This window comes from Ictalurus punctatus, chromosome 2 (genome assembly GCF_001660625.3).
Source record: "Ictalurus punctatus breed USDA103 chromosome 2, Coco_2.0, whole genome shotgun sequence".
NCBI classification, from domain to species: Eukaryota; Metazoa; Chordata; class Actinopteri; order Siluriformes; family Ictaluridae; genus Ictalurus; species Ictalurus punctatus.
In genome coordinates, this window is record NC_030417.2 from 4,272,658 (window position 1) to 4,294,468 (window position 21,811).

Sequence of the window (21,811 nt, forward strand, 5' to 3'; positions counted from 1 at the left end):
TTTTGTGAAATCTTCCCAAATGATGATTTAAAAAAAAAAAAATGACAACAAGAGTCAAGGCCAGGTCTGGAAGACCAGGAAAACTTGGATAGACCTGTCTTGGTCTAATATATATTTGGACGAACACATTTCCAAAATATATTTGTGTATGCTTATGAATACATACTTTGTGGTTCATATTCACACAGACAGACTCGAAAGACGTAGTGTATGAATTTGAAGTTGATTATTTCCCCTATACATGTATACAAGAGAATACAGCAAGTGTAAGATTGTTTTCTACACTACAACAAACTGATGTCTTTAAGGATGACCCATGCATTCAGGCATACATTTCATTTTCACATTCACAGATCTAAACACGTTTTGGAGGTATTTACAGAAATGTCAGGATGTGTTCAATTCAATGTAAATATGCAACAATACAAGTGTTTCATGACGTACAATACCCATGCACTGCGTATCATCAGTCTGTTGTGTGTATGGGATGTGTGTTTGTTGAATATACAATAGTTGCATGTCTGTCGTCTTGCGTTTACGTTCTGTTCCTGAATCCAGTTTTCACTCTTCTGCCTTCTAAGGGCTCATCTACTGTATCTTCACCAGAGGAAATAAAATACTGGCCCCTACAATGGCGATCTCTTCGTAGGGGAAATGTTAAGGGAATTCATTTAAATCCAACAATAATATTAGAATACAATGAGGATGCAGTAAATGTGAGCGCCTGGCATCTTCCGTTCTGCTCTTCTGTGAAATGTACACACAAGATGGGGGTTCAAGCCCCAGCACTGGCAAGCTGCAGCTGTTGGGGCCCTGGAGCATGGCCCTTAACCCTATCTTCTCCAGGGGTTCTGTATCACGACTGACCCTACAGTACATTCTGAACCCAACTTCCAGGAATATGCAAAGAAATATAATTTCTCTAATAAATACTTTCTCTTCTTCAATACGCTAAGCCTGGTGCTTCCAGAAATGGTGTTGCAACACGACGCTACTATCTGTATGTGTTTAGAGCTCCAAATATTCATATCTGTATCTGGATTTGGATTTAAACCCAACGTGGGTGTGACCTAAAGCAGACTGACTGAGCTAGGACACTGAAGAGTATCTTCATCGTGATAACGCTGTCTGGATGAAAAAAACGGTCATCTCTGGTATGCCACTGTTAGGAATAAATGGACCAGTATATGATGTTGAAGAGCGTGTAAGCTCCTGGGAAGATCACACGTGAGTACTTGTCTATGGCGTGGGTGTCGATCCAGAGGCTGCTGTAGGAGCGAGTCTTTCCAGCTCGGCCGTGAATGCCCTGCTCCTTGTCCATGGCCAACCGCACCAGCATGTGCTCCCGCTTGTCTCCGTTCACCTCAGACATGCCGTAATGACCCGTGGTCATGGTGTCCATCTCGCTGTAGCTGCTGCTCATCATCACGTGGCCCGCATGAGACATCCCGCACGTGCACGGCAGCTGGAGGCAGAGAGAAGGTTCACAGCTCACTTCTCTTCATAATTACGGCAATAATTAAGCTCGTTGTTATAGGAACCACCAATGTTAAGCATCTAAACATTTCTGAGCGGTTTTAATTTAAAGTCAAATATGTTTCAAATTTGATCAAAGAAATCAATGCTCTTAGTATTTCTAATAATAATAAATCAATAAATTAAACATTGATTAAAAAACACTTACGTAATATATTAATAAAATGCAAATTAAATGCAATTTTTAAAAATACAAGTAACACGACACATCAAGAATCCATCCTAATAACGTGCATTACAGTATTTGTACTCGTATAAAACTAGAAAATTTAATGAACTGGCATAAATTTAAGAAGTTGCCCATTAGAAAGCAGAAAAGTGAAGTGAAGACACGGGCTACGTAAACATTTCCGAGTGGGCGTTTTAGGGAAACGGAAAAATCTTAAGTGAAACAGTGGAGGACGGTTTGACACGTGCGTTTATCGAAACCATACAGTGATTTTATCGTGTAGACACTTCCGCGTGTGCTAAAGCTTAGACTGGAACCGTCACTGTAGACTTTAGGCCTTTAGGGAAGTTTGAAGGCCAGTTCCATTGAACAAAATGGGGCATAGTCTAATTAAAAGGATTCTACGACTTGGAAAACCCAAACTGAATGTCTCAGATAAAACACAACACAAATGAAATCGTTTATCCCTCATGCATGTGTTCATATCACTTATAATAGTTTGGCTTTATCATACCCTCTCTCTGAATTTCCTCTCCTTACGTTCCTGCAGAGTGGACAGGTAGTTGACAGCTGCGTACTCGAGGACGGAAAGGAAGACGAAGACGAAGCTGACCCACAGGTAGATGTCCACAGCTTTGATGTAGGACACTCGAGGCATGGAGGCATTCACACCTGTGATGATGGTGGACATGGTGAGCACCGTAGTGATTCCTGAAGAAATAAAACAAATAAGTAAAAAAACAAAAGGTTACACGTGTACTGGGTGAAATATATAGAAATCAGAGACTCAATACATGGCTTTCCAATTTTTTGGAAATATACTTGAACTATAGACATCATTTCAAATGAAAACTAATGGGAGTACAGTGCCAATACTATAAGACTGTCACTATCCAGTTACCTATGGGTTGCACTGTATATCTCAGCATCATTGCCATAGTAATACACTGCCTAACCAAACGTTTATCCATATTTAGGGCGTGTTTAGATTAGTGGTAAAAATGAGCCGGATGATGAGGTTTTAGAGCATGATATCGTAGCACGATTGTAGACTGTATGACGATTGCACTTGCAAACGCAGGAATTGTGTACAACGCCAGTTCCAAAAAAGTTGGGACACTCTGTGACATGGAAATAAAAGCAGAATGCGATGATTTATATTATATTCACAATAGAACGTGGAAAACATATCAAACGTTTAAACTGAACAAACGTACCATTTTAAGGAAAAAAAAAAAAAAAAAGGTCATTTTTGAATTTGATGGCCGCAACACGTCTCAGAAAAGTTGCGACGGGGGGCAACAAAAGGCTGAAAAGAAACAGCTGGAGGAACATTTATATATGCAAATAATTAGGTTCATTGGCAACAGGTCGGTGACGTGATCGGGTATAAAAAGAGTATCTTAGAGAGGCGGAGTCGCTCAGAAGTAACGTTGTGATGGAATCTGGATGGAAGCGTATATTTTTTTTGGAACCGGTGTTGTAAAAAGGAAAAAAAGGGACATTATCAAATCTAAAAGTGTGCCTCACCAAGAGGAACTCTGGCAGGGACAGCGCGCCGGTCGATCCAGAAGGACACCCAGGACAGCATGACCATCAGAGTAGCGGGAAAGTAGGTCTGCAGCAGGAAGAAGAAAATGTGACGTCTCAGGGTGAACGTGATGTAAAGACGGTTGTACCAACCTGCAAGAAGAGAATGAAAGTCAGAGTTACAAGAATGTCAATTTGGCTCACCAGGGTGAGAACTAGTGGAGCATTCCCACGTGTTCATATGTTTTGCCGAGTGCACCCTGTGACCATGATGCCATGTGCGGAGCATATAAAACGGTGCAATTCTCTTAACCCTTCCTGCTCCTGCGCTGCCGTATCACGTCTGACCCCGTGCTCTGACCCCAACTTACTGGAATATGCAAGGATAATAAATGTATATGTGACTTATAAAAGATTTCTACTTCTTCTGCTTCAATCAGCTATGCCTGGAAGCTTTCTTTAACAATAATAAGATTAGCAAAAGTCAAAGGATTAGATCCACATCTACAACTCCTTGAAAAGGAACGAGCATGGATATAGCATAGGCGATTAATCAGCTGGACATATCACGTTCACGATGACTCTGCTATTAGTGCTCAACAAAAAAATAACCAGTAGTTCCAAAGGTAACTGCACTGGTGGTGCATAACAAAGTAGGGCCTGATTATTATAAAACACTGGGGTTATTAATATTATTAATAACATTTTATTACACTTGTTAAACATTGCCTTGTTTTTTTCCCCCCATATTCTTCAGCACCTTACGAGTAAATCTTGCTCCAGACACACTAAGCAGTACCCGTGCTACTGTAGAAAGCCAGTTTTGTGGTGGTGTGAAACTCCTGAATGAGGAACTGAGAGAGTGAGATCTTGTCATCTGTCTTCAGAGAGTCGTTCCCTTTCTTCCAGTACAGCATCAGATCGTCGTCGGTGTACGCATCTACAGGTGTAAAGAAACCGGAAAAGAAATCGTTCAGAAAGATAAGCTTAGAACTTCTTTAAAGTTGAGTGTTTGAGGCAAGTGTGGTTGAGGCAACGTCAGACGTTCTTTCCAGGTTAATAAATATCACGCATTTACAATTTGAAGGACGGAATTTGAGCAGTACATTTTTTTTTCTGCGTTTCGGAGAACATGGCCGGGTCGTGACGTAGCTCGAGAAAGAGACCGATTGAAAGACCCGAACAAAGTTTAAGACGCATCACCTTAACGCCATCGTTAAATACAGTAGACCCGATAGTTGGGGAAGAACTGATTCATTAGTTTGAGTTACTGAATAAAGAAATAGATACTCACAGCTCTCGATCTCCAGCGAGCATGTCTGGGTGTCAAGTGGAAAGTGGCTGAGGTCCATGTTACACATAGCTGTAACTGTGACCCTGAAAATGTTATACACATACACACCATTGATAATTTTAGACACAATCATTGGAAACATTCTATGAAGCAGGTATTTATAAAGCTTTGTGGCTGTCTTGAATTATTTGTAAGCATTCTTCTAATCTCCAACAGTGCCTTTTAGCACTATATTTATACCACAGTGCTGCTGAATTCTCAGTACTGATTTGGTCGGAAGGTGCGGATTAAGTTTCTCTGACAGTAGTTACAACTGCACAGCAAATCACAGGTTTATATTAATGCAAGCGTTCTAGTTTTATCATTACTAAAGTATGAACTTACAGGGACTTGTATGTCGGATGCACCACACAAACAGACCTTGTGTAACGGTTGCTACGGTGATGTTTTCTGTGAGGAGACATTTACCTAGCATCTATGGAAGGAGTTTCCAACATCGGGTCTTTGTACTGATCAGCGGTAAAGCTGTGGCTTAATGTTTGCCGACATGGGAAAGTGTTTAAGACAGAGGGCTTTGCACTTGCACTGTGGTTTCTGAGCAACATGATAAGCTGTGTGTTTTTTTTTTATTGGTCTTTTTAATTTCAAGAGAGAGAGGGGGAAAAAAGAGAGGTTGATCATGAGAGAGCAACTGTTTATAACTGCTATAATGTAAGTGATAACTGGTTATTTAATGAATTATATACACTGATTATTTAATCAGTAATGATGAACGTTTAATTAGTGTCAGAAGGTTTCAAATACAAATGATCATAAGTGCTGCTGATTGTTGAATACAGACTTCGTGGAAAATAGTTTGTGCCCCCCCCGGTCAAAGGCGAGGGTTTTTCTTTTTTCTCTTTCTGGAACGAATGTCTGCTCATTTTTATAGAAAATGATTAATATACATGCATATCATTCCACTCTTTAAGCCATTTAGAGAGAAAATGACACATTCAGGTAAAGACGAACGCGTCTACTGTTTCAGGAACTGTCATTCAGGAAATCTGGTCCAACATCAAAGGTTTGATGGAGCTCAAATCTTCTTTAATTCCAGACTGCTGGGACTACGGCTGCTCCTAACGCCATACAGACTTCATTTAATCCATAATGAACTTTTTCACACTATCTGTTGTTACCCAGATGAGGACGGGTTCCTTTCTGAGTCGGGTTCCTCTCAAGGTTTCTTCCTCTTAAAACATCTTAGGGAGTTTTTCCTTGCCACCGTCGCCACTCAGTGGCTTGCTCAGTTGGGATAAATTCACACCTTTAATATCTGTATACCATGTTGATATTTCTGTAAAGCTGCTTTGAGACAATGTCTATTGTAAAAAGCGCTATACAAATAAAATTGAATTGAATTGAAGTTTGACAAAACATCATAATAAAAGGTACTTTTAAAAATGTCCACTCCTATAATAAAGATAAAAGCACGTTCGTAGAATCATTCTAATAATACCATAACCCTCACTTTGTCCGTGACAAATTAAAGCAATTACAGAAATGTTTCAGAGCACACACGGGTCATTTTTGTTTCAGACATTTCCCTGATTAACGTTCCATCATCCGGGACTGAACCCGGAACCTCTCGCACCCCAAGCGAGAATCATACCCTTAGTATTAGCTACTTAATTTTCCTTTATATGTAGCCTAGACTATATGCGTTTGGTGTGAGTGAACGTGACACAGCTGCAGTCGCAGGAAGGAGATTAAACCCTCATCTATGAGCTAGATTTGTGTTTCCTACAGGCCAGTCACATGGCCTCACATTTGCACACATCTGCGCAATTCCTGGAATTGAAGCAGAATTACCACCATGCATTGTCCTGTATGGTGGAGATTTAACTAATATGAGCTGTGGAGAATCAAATAATACCAGAGTTAAAGCGAGACATCACATCTAGGGGACGCACTAAACCCACTGACAAGCCAGTGCCTAGGAGATTATGAGAGCTTTAACATGCCATGGTTCTTCCTGTGGAGATTATGGTCTTCTGATTTGATTCCATATGGACATTGATTTCAGCCCTCTGATAGTTACTCAAAATGTCTCACAGCTAATATGTCCCTTCCACCCTACATTTCTTCTTCTTCAACTGGATTTTCTAATTTAGTTTACACAACCTTTCTATTTGTACAGACTAAAGTTATATGCAAGTCTGTTCATAAACACTTGCTCGTGATAGCAGATTATTTATATGATGGATAACAAGAACTGTTCATACAATATACAGTGTGTCCCAAAAAGTCTCCATATATTAACACATTTTCAGCAAAATGTCTTTCAAAATTTTTAATACTTAGTTCATTGGTCTAATATATATATATATATATATTTTTCCAGATAGGCTTTAAGAGTGCCTTAAGAACGTATTGAAATCATTCTCATGGCTGGATCAGGAAGCTGTCGCAAGGTTTTGATGGACTTTAACGGGAAACATGGCACATCACACACACACACACACACACACACACACACACACACACACACACACACACACACACGAACGCCCACTTGACGAAGGCACAACCGACGTGGTGCTGGCAAACACATTCCCCTATGTATGGAGACTTTTGGGATACTTTGTACAGTATATTGCAAGTATACTACACTCTTACCATATCATGTCATCATAATAGTCTTTCTTTTTATTTATTTATTTATTTATTTTTTAAATGATCTCTTGCTTTTATGTACCAGGATGCCGCTGTTTTCTGCAAAATCACATGCATCTTACGCTCAACTGTATAAGTAGTGAACAATCTGATCCACTCCTCATTACATATGTTTAACTCGACTCTAAATACAGTCCGATGTTATTTTTGTAAGTACTTTTGTAAGTCGTTCTGTATAAAGGCTTCTCTGAAATGGTTTAACTGTAACATCACTTGTTTACCTGACACTATAGAGTACTTTGCCGTCCGGATACACCCTGAGCATGACGTTGTCCATTGTTGTATCGTGGATGAAGGAACGTTTGGAGTGGACGAAGAACATGTCAGGGACCCAGATCTTCTTTAGTAAGCGGCTATCAAAAGTCATGCTCTGGTTGGTCTTGCCTGGGTAGGACAGGCGCTCGTCTTTCCAATAGTGCCTCAGGTACAGAGTCATGGTGAAGTCCTGACACACAGCAACAACAATAACAACAACAACACCAACAACAACAACTGTTGCAGTACATTTTTAATCAATCCAGGCTTGGCGTTTGATAGTTTGTTTTGAACTGTTGCCAAGGAAACTCTAGGAAGGATGAGGCATTTCATTTTTTTAAATTTTTGATGTCGAGTTTTTTGGTTTTAAACTTAGCTTGCCTATTTTTACCTTGATTATGGACCTGCGTATTGTTGAATAATTCCTAATTTAAAAAAAAACAACAAAAAACTCCCACATACATGTGCAAAAAAAAAAAGTATATTATTAGACTGTAGTGCTATGAATGTGCCAAAAATAAGAATAGATTCTCTTACCATATCCACTTCAGAGATAGTGTCCAAGCTTTCAACCTGCACATCCACGCCCACAGGAATTGCTGGGCCTGAAAACAAAATTGAGGGATTTTTTATGCGTTCTTTGTAAAGTTACTGTATGGGTTCTTAGCTTACTTAAAGGGTTCTGGTTTGGAACCCTTTATGATAGGACTCCACATAGAAATTTCTACAACATGTGGAACAACTGATGAACATTTAAGGGTTCTAGATTTTTTTTTTGTAAGTGTAAGCAGCAATTGTGGAAGGAATTAAACACAGCAAGGTCTGAAGTAATAGGAAAATAATCAGGGATAGGTGTTGTGACATGGCCAATAGAGTTTCTCCTAAATCAACCTGTTAGGAGCTCCTTTTATCCCTAAAACTCTTGGCGAACACAGCCCCGCCCATTATTTTTGAGAAATGTTTGGCTCTTTTGCTCAGTTTGACATTTACGAGTATGTTGTGTTGAAGAGCGGTGCAAGTCCTTCACGATACTTTATACGCACAATTCCACATCTCTTGTGCACAGCTTTTACTCGGTCATGCTCTTCTGTGTTGTGTTTTTAGCTGCTGTTTTACCTCCAAAGCCAGGCCGCATTGTGAAATCGTGGTCATCGATCCTGAGGAGGTGCTCGGATTTCGGGACCGAGCCCTTCGTGATGTCGGGGCTCCTTTTTAGAATGGGACTTCAAAATAGTTCACAAATAGTTAGAAAACGAACAAGGCGAAATTTTGTCCAAAGCATCACAGCACAAACGTCATCCACAAGTGGTAGAACTCAACATTAAATATATTAAACTCTCGGTCTATGTGTTAAGATCAGTTTAACTTTACAATGCTGTTAGGATACACAGAGCAGATTGGCATAGGGAGTTACACAGGTCCGTCTTGGGTCCTTTTTTTAAAAATCGGGTTTAAAATTACAAATGCGAATTTACACCCTGTGGTAAACTACCTGCTATAAAACCTGTGAGAAATAACAAGGAATCTGATTACCTTCCAGACTTGTGAATTCCTTCCTCTGTTCTTGTAGCATCTCTCCGGGATCTACAACAAGCTTACAGTAAGTATTGTGCTTTAAATTTTTATTTATTTATTTATTTATTTTACATGTTGCATATGTGAAAACATTAATGTGATTGTGTTTCATGAAATTATGTCTTTGCTGTGTCAAACTGGGCTTGACTTGCAGAAATCACTGCACTGTTAAATTCATCTTCTATAATAACAGCGTTGAATCTCTTCAGTCAGAAGGTGTTGATTGTTTTTTCCTCACCATAACCATGCAGTTCAAGATTGTAGACAGAATAACTTTGGCTTATTTATTAATTATCGCTCACTGGACAGTTTTTAAAAAATATTTTTTATTTGTTTTTGCTCCATTCTGTGTGAACTCTGCAGACTGTTGTGTGTGAAAATTTGCAGTTTCTGAAACATTCAAACCAGCACATGTAACACCAGCAAGCAGGCCACGGAACACTGGCGTTCCGTGCTGACGGCGGAATGGAAATGAACTTAACTGACATTTTCAATCGGTATAAACAAATGAATTATTTTAACGCTGCGAGTCTGGTATAAGATCGGTCAAGACACAGTTGGGTTTCTGTGTGTAGAGCATCGTAACTCTGTGTTTAGGTACTGGTGAGCAGGGCGATTGGGAAAGCAGAGGGGTGTGAGCCCCCTGCTGGGCAAACAATTCACACCTCTCCAAAATAACTCTGGTTAAGAGATAAAACGCACCGAATACCACAACTAAGTACCGTAATGAAATCATAAAAGCTGCAAATTCTTTCATATGAGCCTGTAACCACTGAATACTCAACACGGGCACCGCCAAAACAGGCAGAAATTCCATTTGGTATAAAGTCACAGAGTTTTAGCTGACCTGTATCTGCATGATTGTGTGCACCGATGACGTAAAGGCTCAATGGATGATTCCATAAATGAGCAGGGGTACAGGTGTTCCTATTAAAATGGCCACCGAGCGTATTTTTTTCCACTTTTAATACTTAAAAATATGTGTCCCTGCCACAGAAGTGTAAAAAAAAACAACAAAAACAGCAGCAACAACAACATACAAACGATAGGCAAATCTTCATTGAAAAGCGATACTGTGGTACATGGAGTAATGTGATATTGCATTGTGCTGTCTTCATACTTTGAAATCTCAAACTCCCCCCCCACACACACACAGACGTAATTCACACACGAAGGTCATAATAAATGAAAGATATTGAAGTTACTCCACAGATGTCACGGGTGATTATGAGGCTTTCAAATCCACCAGAATCCAAGGTTTACAGAATACAGTAAGGAAAAAAAAAAAAAAAAAAAACATAGTGAACGGGCCAAAGGTATTACGCGAGAACAGAATATGGTCAGGTTAATGAAAATCAGACGAGTCCTCGTTTCCTAACGCTAGATTAATCTGCGATCTGAAGACCCGAGTCACCTCTGAATATGCTGCAGTCTAATCGTATTAAAGAGAAGTTCTTCTTACGATAAAACCATCATTACCGCATATGTTTTTAATACCCAACAGTACGCACGGATTCAAAACGCAAATAAAATAACTGAATGGAAAACCCCAGTAAACTAAGAATAAAAAGAAGCGTTATATAATGTCACTCACAAACACACACATACATACTGTACATGAACACACACTCCCACTCTCATGCATGCATGCATTCTTTGTCGCTTCCTGAGTGACACTGCTTTAAGTGCTTTGGTGCCCTCAGCACGTTGCTCTCTAAGAGGTTGTCATTCCAGATCCCGTCTCGTGCCTCTTCTGTCTCACAAAGCTCTGCAGAGCCTCCCTAATTCTGTCAGATTGTGTTTCCACATCACTTTATGATGTGAGCGGTCATGACTCATGTGCAAAACGGAAAACCTCATGCGTGTGAATTTGGAAAATTACTATCTCTCTTGTTGTACATGAGTTCGACAGCGGAATATCTGGACGTATTCACTGAATTGTGCAATTTTCCCCCATTCTGATGTTTGATTTGTTAACATTAACTGAAGCTCTCGGCTGAAGATTAAGTATGTGCATGATTTCATGCATTGTACTGCTGCAACATGATTGGCTGAGTGGATAATTGCATAAATAAGCAGACACGTAGAGATAGAGACTGTTCCCAGTTTAGGATATATACTATTAACTACTGTTACAATAGAAATGATAAAAGTATTAGAAAACGCACATTGATATAAACCTGTGATTTGAGTTTCACCCAGGACTACTGTTAGAGCGCATGTCATAGGAAATTACTCGACACCTTCTGACCAATCAGATTCAAGAATTCAACGGTGCTGTGGTATAATTTCTTTCCGCCTCAATTTACAACACAGGAGATTCGGATAAGTGTTGTCCTGTTGGAATGAAACAAACACGACACGTTAGTTTCATTTATTTATTTGCTCTGTGATCAGCATTGAGGTTCATTCTTCGTTAAATAAGACATTTAGCAGGTCTTAAAGTGCACCTGTTATGGTTTTTCAAATATTACCTTTCATGTAATGTGTTATAGAGCTGTTCGTGAATGTTAAAACGTCTGCAAAGTTTAAAAAATCAAAGCGCACGACAAAACGGGGGGTTATTGACTCCCAAAAGAAGGAATCGATTCTGAACAGCTGAGACGAGTCGTTAGTGATTCCAGACTTTACTTCCTGTACTAACCTACGTAGATTTGTAACAAAAAGCCCCGCCTCTGGTTTTCATCGGCCGCTCGCGGACAGACGGAGCCGAAACTCGTTACGGTAGTGGGCGTTTCCTTTTTTAAACACGCTGACAACAGTAGACTAATCACAACAGACTGGGGCATCTGACCAATCAGAGAAGAGTATGCTCTCTGAAAGGAGGAGTTTAGAATGAATCCTTTAGAACGGATCATTTAACGAGTCGTTTATGACACTGGGGAAAAAAATGTAATGCTGTAATTCAAATTATGAGCCCGTTAAAGTGTTTTTTTACCTTCGGATGCGTGTAAATCTTTTGTATGAGACCTTTAAAACCGAATTAGGCACGTTTGAAAACTATAATAGGCACGCTTTAAGCAAAGCATCTACACCTTAAGTGGGTTTAAATATAAATTTGTGACATGAGATGTCAGAGGGAGACGTTATCCTGGATGGACAGGAATGAGTGCACATGTTTAATCAGAGAAGTGTTTTCCTGATCATTTCTCTCCTTCAGGTGACATTCATTTGGCTGATTGGTTTGGCTTTTTGTCTCAATTAATTAAAAGCATGAGCACAGCACAACAAATTCGGCTGATTAAAATTGCGCAGCATGCATCATTTGTAACCTTCATCCTTCTTGCCTCTCTGATCAATAACAATAATATGATGCGTCTAGATAAACCTTCACCCTCAGCTGTCACTAAACTCGCATTTTCATGACCTCATTTCCACAAAACCTACAGTGCTGGACCAAGAACTTTTGCTATCACTGCAATGTCTATTATCAGTAACAGCATCTACACACAGTGCAGCATAGGTCCAATCAGAAGACGTTTTGTTTTCAACGGGTTTATTTTAAATAAATAAATAAATAGATAGACATACCAAAAACACATACCAAATCGCATGCACTTTTAGAAAAAGGGTCCCGCAAAGAGTTACTGGATTATTAATGCTTCTAGCTTTCTTAACCTACTTAAAAATTAAACCCTCTTTTGCAGGGTTCTGCTACATAAAAGACAGTTCAAAGAAACAAGAAAAGAATTTTTAAAAAAGGAGGTATGAAAAAATAAAAAGGAAGGAAGCTTTAAAGAAACCGCCAGGTGCTTGGGGGGGGGAAGTACATGCATTACATGCACAATTTGTTATCATTATTAATTACTGAGGCTTAGTGGTTAGCACGTTCGCCTCACACCTCTAGGGTCGGGGGTTCGATTCCCACCGTGGCCCTGTGTGTGCGGAGCTTGCATGTTCTCCCCGTGCTGCGGGGGTACTCCGGTTTCCTCCCCCAGTCCAAAGACATGCATGGTAGGCTGACTGGCATGTCCAAAGTGTCCGTAGTGTATGAATGGGTGTGTGAATGTGTATGTGATTGTGTCCTGCGATGGATTGGCATCCCATTCAGGGTGTACCCCGCCTTGTGCCCGATACTCCCTGGGATAGGCTCCAGGTTCCCAGTAAGGGTAACCGGTACAGAAAATGAATGGATGGATGGATGGATTATTAATTACCGTATGTAAGTATGTAACATCTTTGTCCTGGAATAGAATGTTCATCTTGCACAAGTTTGTTTGGTGAAAAGAAAATAATGTGCATCTCAGTTCTATCATTCAGAATATAGATATAATTTAGAAAAGCCATCCATTTTCCATACCACTTATCCGACACAGGGTCGCAGGGGAGCTTAGAGCCTATCCCAGGGAACTCGGGGCACAAGGTGGGGGACACCCTGGACGGCGTGCTAACCCATCGCAGGGCACAATTGTACACTATGGGCAATTTGGAAACGCTAATCAGGCAATATTGGGTAGGACTGGGGGAGGAAACTGGGGGACCTTGGGGAGGAAACCCCAGGGAGAACATGCAAGCTCTGCACATGAGGAGGTGAAGGCAGGATTCAAACCCCAAACCACCATGTCCCCCAATTTATCAATAACTAGACACAGCACACTCTACACTATGTGCTCCTTTAGACATTTTTTTAGGTTAAAAAAAAAAAAAAGGAAAAACAAACAAACCCTTATAGAATCTGTAATGGATATAATGGGAAACGTGTTGGTTTTAATGGAAACTCTAATGGTCCATTTGGGTCTCTACTGGTAATTTGTTGCCTTCTATTGGTGGCATGTTATGTCTAGTGGATACCATTAAGTACCAATAATGATCCTTAATGGTTAGCTGATGGTCTGTAATGGGATTTGTAGTGGAAACTAGTGTTAAAGACGGTGTATGTGAAATGCCTTTCTTACCTGAGCTGGCTGCAGGTGTGAAGTTTTCGCCCTCTCATTACAGCCTCGGTGCGGCACGCGCCCAGCAGCGCCACACAGAGCAGCGCGAGCCAGTCCGCGCGCATGGCAGCGTCATCAAAGCGCGGGAAATGATCCGGCTTGTAAACAAGTGTTCAGCTGCAGTTATTGATTAAAAAAACAAGAAAACAAAACTCATTCAAAGGGTACGCTTCCCTGCCGCAAGTGTTACAGTGCCATACTACACGTACGAGGAAATACCCCCCGCCCCAAACTCAGCAAGGATATTAATACCCCGGCTCGGTCCCAAACCGCTTCCGGTTCCCTACAGAAGTGCACAGACAAGGGGATGAATTATGTACACAGTAGGCTCCCTGCGTCCAAAAGGGAGCCATTTGGGATCGAGCCCATGAATCACCTGTGTGTATTACTGCATATTATGTAATAATAGCACCACTTACAGGAGAGTTTTCAGTTCTCAAAACAAACAAACAAACAAGAGAAACCATCACAGAAATTCGAATGGTTTCAAATACCAATACCATTACAAACCATTAGTTAACCATTAAAACCATTACGATTATTGGTAATTAATGTTATCCATTAGACATAATATGTCTCCAATAGAAATCAACAAGTTACCAATAGAGACCTACAATAGAGACCATTACAGTTTCTATTAAAATCAATACAATTCCCATTATACATTATATGAGTGTTTCTTTTTTCTCTCAGCAGAGTGTAAATATCATCCATCCATCTTCTACCGCTTACTCCTTTTCCAGGTCACGGGGAACCTGGAGCCTATGCCAGGGAGCATGGGGCACAAGGCGGGGTACAGCCTGGGCACAATCACATACACACTTACACACCCATTCATACACTACGGATACTTTGGACACGCCAATCAGCCTACCATGCATGTCTTTGGGGGAGGAAACCGGCGTACCCGGAGGAAACCCCCGCAGCACGGGGAGAACATGCAAACTCCGCACACACAGGGCCCCGGCGGGAATTGAACCCCCGACCCTGGACGTGTGAGGCGGACGTGCTAACCACGTGCTAGCGCCCGAGTGTAAATATCAGTTTGTAATAAAATGCAAGTACTAACAAGTAGTAACACTTAGAAACACTACCACTAACACTAACATACACGGTGTGGCCAAAAGTTTGTGGACACCTAACCGTCTCGCCCATATGTGCTTGCTCATTGAACATCCCATTCCGCAGGTTCAGTCCCTGTTATAATACGTTCCACTCTTCTGGGAAGGATTTCCACTAGATTTTGGAGCATGGCTGTGGGGATTTGTGTTCATTCAGCTACATGTGCATTCGTGAGGTCAGGTGTTGTTCTAGTTCCTCCCAAAGGTGTTCAGTCTGGATGAGGTCAAGGTTCCCGAGGTCTTCCACTCCACCCTTGGCAAACCACCTCTTCACGGAGTTCGCTTTGTGCACAGGGGCATGCTGGGGCATGCTGGAGCATGGTTTGGGCTTCCTAGTTCCAGTGAAGGGAAACTGTAATGCTATAGCATACAAAGACATGCTGGATAATTGTGCAGTTCCAACTTTGTGGCAACAGTTTGAGGAAGAATCATATATGGGTGTGATGGTCAGGTGTCCACAAACATTTGGCAAATTAGCAATTTAACAGCCTACAGTAACCAAGTTCTGGGTATTAAATTCTGAAAACGAATCAGAAATCAGCTTTGCTAGCCAAACACAGCACACCTATGAATTTGACATGGTTAGAGTAAATTCAGTTCAGTTCAGGTTTATTTTAATACAGCATCAATTTTATACTAGTCAGGGTTGCTATGCGACACTGGATGCAATGTTGGAAAATTTACTTCAGATTGGATGCCAGTCCATCTCAATACAACACACACACTCACACAATCATTCACACCCAGGGGCAATTTAGTGCAGCGAATCTGCCTACCTGAAGGTTTTTTTGGGTGGAAACCAAAGGAAAACCTACAGGGAACGCATGAGAAACTCCGCACAGACAGTAAGCCAAGTTCGATGTGGGGACCCTGGAGCTGTGAGGTGGCAATGCTACCCACTGTGCCACCATGCCACCCTCTCACAAAGCATTTTCACAGGAATCCGGATATAGATTTAGATCCTTAATGAGCAAGCCAGAGGCGAAACTCTGAGACGACACAAGGAAGAAACCTTGAGAGGATCCTGACTCAAAAGGTAACCCATGGCGGGACCAGCCTGTAGCAAGCTGAATTTTGTCAGCACTTCCTGAAAGATCATCCTCTGTCATTTCTGCTTGACAACATCTACAGTTAACTTTTTTTTTGTTTGTTTTTAATTCTGTGAAAATAATGATATATTCAGAAGAGAACATGCACTCATAAAAGTGACTTTATTTATTTAATTAATTAATTATTTAAATATGAGGGTGCCTATTGCACCACTATTTTTGCAAACACATTACATTCATACATTAAATGCTTCAATTTTTTTTTGTCAAAACACAGGTTTCAAAATTATTGGCACCTCTATAATAAATAAAAGCCTTTCCTGGAGAGAATAACAGCGCTGGGATGCTTTTCCGCAGTGTCTAAAAAGGTTGAAGACACTCAGAAAAGGTTCTTGGAGCCTCCCCTAAGCAGAATATTTCAAAATCTTTTTCTACTCTTTCAGTCTACAGCTTTGCAATGAGCTGCGATGGGTTTTCACCCGATCCAGGCTCCCCGTGACCCTGTGTATGATAAGCGGTATGGAAAATGGATGGATGGATGGGTTTTCAATCTGGTTCCAACCTGGAGACTAGAACCGCTTTACTTTAATCAGGGTCATGGTGGATCTGGAGCCAATCCTAGTAACACTGGGCCCAAGGTGGGAGGATCCACCCTGGATGGAACAACATACAAAACTTCTTAAATAATGTTTTTGTTTTGTTTTGTTACAGGAATGTTACATATTTTCTCCAGTTGTCTGAGTAACAGTCTTTGGAATGATTGTGAGCTATTTTCTTCTTTTTAAATAAAAAAAACCCCAAAACGTTCCATTCTCTTGAATGGCACCAAAAAATCTATGAGTTGACTCGACAGGACAGAACAAGCTCATTTGTGTGCATCTGGACTTATATTTTGATTTTTTTTAAAATTTTTTTTTGTGGTGATTTTGTGAAAGCAGTAATACAACAACAAACTATCATCCTCGCTTTTGAAAACCTCTCCTTAATGCTTAAATCAGTGTGGATCTGTGTGTAGAAGGGCTTATGGACATGTGTGTACTTTCTGGCTTTAACCCGTTGCCAGATGCTCTGTAGGTCACATGACCCCACAACCTCTTCCATGTAAGCATGCAAGTTATGTCACGTATGACCTGTGTGTAAACTGTAAGTGTTGGCAAATTGCTGTTGTGTAAGTGGAATAAACCACTTTGGGATTGTGCTATTATAGGAAAATAAACAATGTTGGGTTGCCAAGAGTGACTCTTTGCACCACCCTGTTATTAATTATTTTCCTATAACAGCATGCCTAGTCGTGTTTTATTCCCTAAATAAAAGGCGGAATGAACTAGAATGGTTATATGGCATAATTTGTCCACTTGTGCACACTTTCATTGTTTGGACTAAGCAATTAGACACATAGGTTTGCAAAAAAACGTATTTGAATATTCTTTTCTTCCTCATACGTTGACGTCATTTATACAGTTATTCTTTGTAAATCAAACACAACGTGCCCGTTATTTGTGTCCGCACTTTAGGTAATTGCATACGCATCGTTAGTAAATCAGGGCCCAAGTGACTACCATACTAACAAGAGTGTTTGCTGTGTTGTAGTATAGTGCACTCCAGTCCTGTATCCAAGACAGAAAGCGTTTTCTTTCCCTTATGCGCGGGGTTTATGACAAGTTTTTGCTATTGAATGATATTTCTCTGGACTGTTTCGTAATGCATAGGCGTTTTTGTCGTGTTATATCATGGCATTTATGTCCTTTTTGTCTTGCAGGAGTTCTCTTCGCAAATGACTCTCGAGTGCTGCACTTGAGATCTTCTGCACTTTAGAAAACAAATCGGTTTTATCTGTCTGCACGATGGCTAGTGTGTACATCCTCAGGCTACTGAAGTCTGTACAGCGCTCTGTAAAATCCTTTATTCCTTAATCTCTGCCTTGGCCTGACCTTAGTGTGTGTTACACCCAAGGCTAGACATAAACTCTGCACTGGAATTTAACATAACACAAGACATTCAGAGTATAGTCATGAATACTACTCTTTAATTTTTTCTTCTTTTTAAAAAAAATTATAATCTGCTGTAAATAATTGTCATTATAGTGATATAGTAGTTCAGCAGGTAGCATTGCTGAATCACTGCTAAGGCATAGTCGGTTCAATCCCGACCTTGATAACTGTCTGTGTGCAGTTTCACATGTTCTCCCTGTATCTGCGTGGGTTTCCTCGGGGTTCACCAGTTTCCTCCGACCTCATGGATTGGCTATGCTAAATTACCCGCCGTGTCATCCAGCAGGGGGTTTTCACACCTCACACCCTGTGTCTTAGATCCAACACAACCCTGACCAGGATAACATAGTTCCTGAAGATATAATAATGATAATAATTGTTATTATTAACATATGTAATGTATTACTCTCAAAAAAAAAAAAAAAGTTCCGTTACAGTGAACCATGTATTCAAGTTCAGTAATGTAGATTCTTATCATTTCAACTTCAAGCTTCATTGGTCTGCATCAGTGGTCTTTCATCACCTTTACCTACCTATACATGTCCATTAGATGGCACCATTTGACTGACAAGGCCTACTCTCCAAACAAGAACCTCTGGAAACTTCTAGCGTTTTATTTATTTAACTCTATTATTGTTTTAGATCTGGGGTTCTTAAACTTCTTGCAATCAGAGACCTCTTTAGCTCTAAAGCAACCCCCTGGACCCACTCAGCACACATTCTACAGTCCACAAGTTGACATTACTCATATACAGACTTGTTTTTTTTCAGTTTTGAAGCGCTGGATTAAACCAATTTAATTCAAGTGTCCAATCAAATAAGTAGAAAAACAATAAAAACAACAACAACAACAACAACAATAATAATCATAATAAAAATGGGTTGTGATTTCCACCTTAATCTTTAAAGATTTCCTGTTTGATAGTAAGCAAGCTAACGTTGTGCTAGCCACTGTGTTTAAATAATCGAATTAGCCGTGTTTGATAGCAAGCGAGCTAACGTTATGCTAGCCGCTGTGTGTAAATAATAAAATTAGCCGTGTTTGATAGCAAGCGAGCTAACATTGTGCTAGCCACTGTGTTTAAATAATCGAATTAGCCGTGTTTGATAGTTAGCGAGCTGTTATGCTAGCCGCTGTGTGTAAATAATAAAATTAGCCGTGTTTGATAGCAAGCGAGCTAACATTGTGCTAGCCACTGTGTTTAAATAATCGAATTAGCCGTGTTTGATAGTTAGCGAGCTGTTATGCTAGCCGCTGTGTGTAAATAATAAAATTAGCCATGTTTGATAGCAAGCGAGCTAACGTTATGCTAACTGCTGTGTGTAAATAATATTAGTCGTGTTTGATAGTTAGCGAGCTGTTATGCTAGCCGCTGTGTGTAAATAATAAAATTAGCCATGTTTGATAGTAAGCGAGCTAGCATTCCTAATTTTATGATAATTTTTTCGAGTTTGTTTCTAAATGCAGTTTTTTTTATATTCCTAATGATGTGTTCTTTATTAGTTCTCTGAGGACAATTTCCATTTGCACGATTTCATTGCTCTAGGTAACAATAGATGAAATGTGTGTTTCCCATTGATATAGTTTCTTGCCAGTTGTAGAAGTGTTCTTGAGTTTTTCCAATAGCCAGTGATTCATTCTCATTAATAAAGTATTCAGAGGAAAATCTGGTTCGACTGTTTTCATTTATAGCTGTGTATTTCTGTAAATTTGTTTCATTTTCTAGATTTGAATTATGAATAAACACAATATTGCGTGGTATCGTGATACTTCAGCTGGTATAGGATCGGAAGGCATGTTTCTGGTATCGTGACAAGCGTACTTGTATTTAGCCGTGCCTTAAAGTTGCAGTTTGAAACAATAAAAAGTGTTTCTATACCAGTAATAAATGATTTATCTTTAAATATACTCTAGAAAACTGTGATTTTCAGTATTGATCACAGCTTCCTACTTTCTTCATTTCAAGTTTCTGCTTACATATTTCTGGCCCAGAAATTAGCTCCACCCCCAGCTCTGACACATTTCCTTAAAATAGCTATTTTTACAAGGCAGTTTAAAGACAGAAGGTGGTGCGGACTATGTTTTTAATTGCACGAATCACCTCTCAGGCAGCAGAGGGCTATACATTTTACAAACCGCTCCTTTAAGCAGCAGTTATTGTCTTTACATTCTTTCTGAATCTCCTGTTTAGCTCTTCGTGTCTGAATGATCTCAGCAGCTCGGACGCTTTGTGATCGCATGACTCTCGCCAACGCTTTTGTAACCTTTCCTGTCACTTTTTGCATTGCAACATTTCCCTCCAAGACAGTTTGTGCCTCAGGTCTGTGCCTTGATTTTAACAAAATCGCATCCATATCCAAGAGATAAATTGTCGTAAATGTTCCGAAATATAATTTCCCCCTCATTCTTTCTCCTGCCTTTAAACACCCCCATCTGTCTCGCTTCCCCTACACGGAACTAATCTGGATTTGGTGGGTAGTTTTCGATGCTGAGCCAACCTCCATGTATTATATAACCTTTTATCTTCCCCCGTTTGTATCACTTTATTAGTGCTTAATCTGTGCTAAGCAGCTGTCAGCTGACTGACAGAACAGGGCTCACAGTTCAAACATCTATTTATATAGCTAATGCACAAACTGCAGATCATCAACCACTGCTTAAGAGTGACTTGCTATCAGTTGTCTTTAAAAATTGCAGTACAATTTGCTGCGAATAGATGAATAAAACTTTGTTCAATATGATCACAGAGATATTCTCCAGAGAGACAGAGAGAGGTGTCTGATAGAATGGCTAGCTAAAAATCAGATGCTTCCCCTATTTTTAAACCATACTAAGAAAACGAGCCGCCTTTAATTACGTACGAAATAAGCTCTTTGCTCATTTTAATACTTGTTTAAAACTATTACTTGGTCATGCAAAGAAAACTGTTAGGAGAGAAAAAAAAAAAAAACACAACATAGCTTATATTGTACAGTTATCCTGTTAGAGATTTTCTCAGTTTTTGTTCCAAGGCACTATAGGATCATCCTGAGCAGAGATATTGAGGTCAGACGTCTCAAATGGTAACGTGAAGCACCAAATACGAAGCAAAAATATAACGACTTATTTATGGCCATTAACTTTAATGCTTAAGTCCTTTCTGAGGTTAAAATATGCAGGGGAAACACTAACGTGGAGTAACTCCATAATTACCATAACAACTGCCGTAAACAATGTACCAAAAGCTGCACTTCTTTTCATTTATTCTGATTTAAAAAGTCTGTAAAAGCTCAAATTGTCTACCTTAGATAATAATAAATCATTTGCGTTTTTTTTCTTCTCTTTTTTTTTTTCTTTCTTATTCCACCTACTGATTTATCATTCAGTCGTGCTTCAGTCAATACTACCTCTGGCTGCCAAGAGACTATTCCCATTCTGAAAACACTGAACCTTCTTCGAGTCCTTTGAGTGCAATATAATATTTGTATGTATGAGGGATTAACTCTCCTCAGAATGCAGTCTCAAACACGGATTACTGGCTTACACACATGCATAAGATCTCTGTCTGAGAAAGCAAGATCCTCGGAGGATTTAGAAAATCTCATCAAATAACAAACACCTCGGTTCTCTGGCACATCGAAGAAAGAAATGTCAAGAGAAGG

General features: G+C 40.0%; 1 protein-coding gene across 1 annotated transcript; it reads right to left on the bottom strand.

Annotated features, from left to right (window-relative positions):
* Positions 1-211: 211 nt before the first annotated feature.
* Positions 212-14,229, bottom strand: gabrr1 (gamma-aminobutyric acid type A receptor subunit rho1). Its single transcript, XM_017454096.3, has 10 exons — positions 13,970-14,229; positions 9,033-9,083; positions 8,616-8,722; positions 8,037-8,104; positions 7,466-7,689; positions 4,530-4,612; positions 4,035-4,175; positions 3,236-3,388; positions 2,220-2,416; positions 212-1,465 (listed from the first exon to the last, which is right to left on the bottom strand). The coding sequence occupies exons 1-10, from the start codon at positions 14,071-14,073 to the stop codon at positions 1,166-1,168; spliced, it is 1,428 nt and encodes a 475-aa protein (XP_017309585.1). The 5' UTR covers positions 14,074-14,229; the 3' UTR covers positions 212-1,165.
* Positions 14,230-21,811: the final 7,582 nt, after the last annotated feature.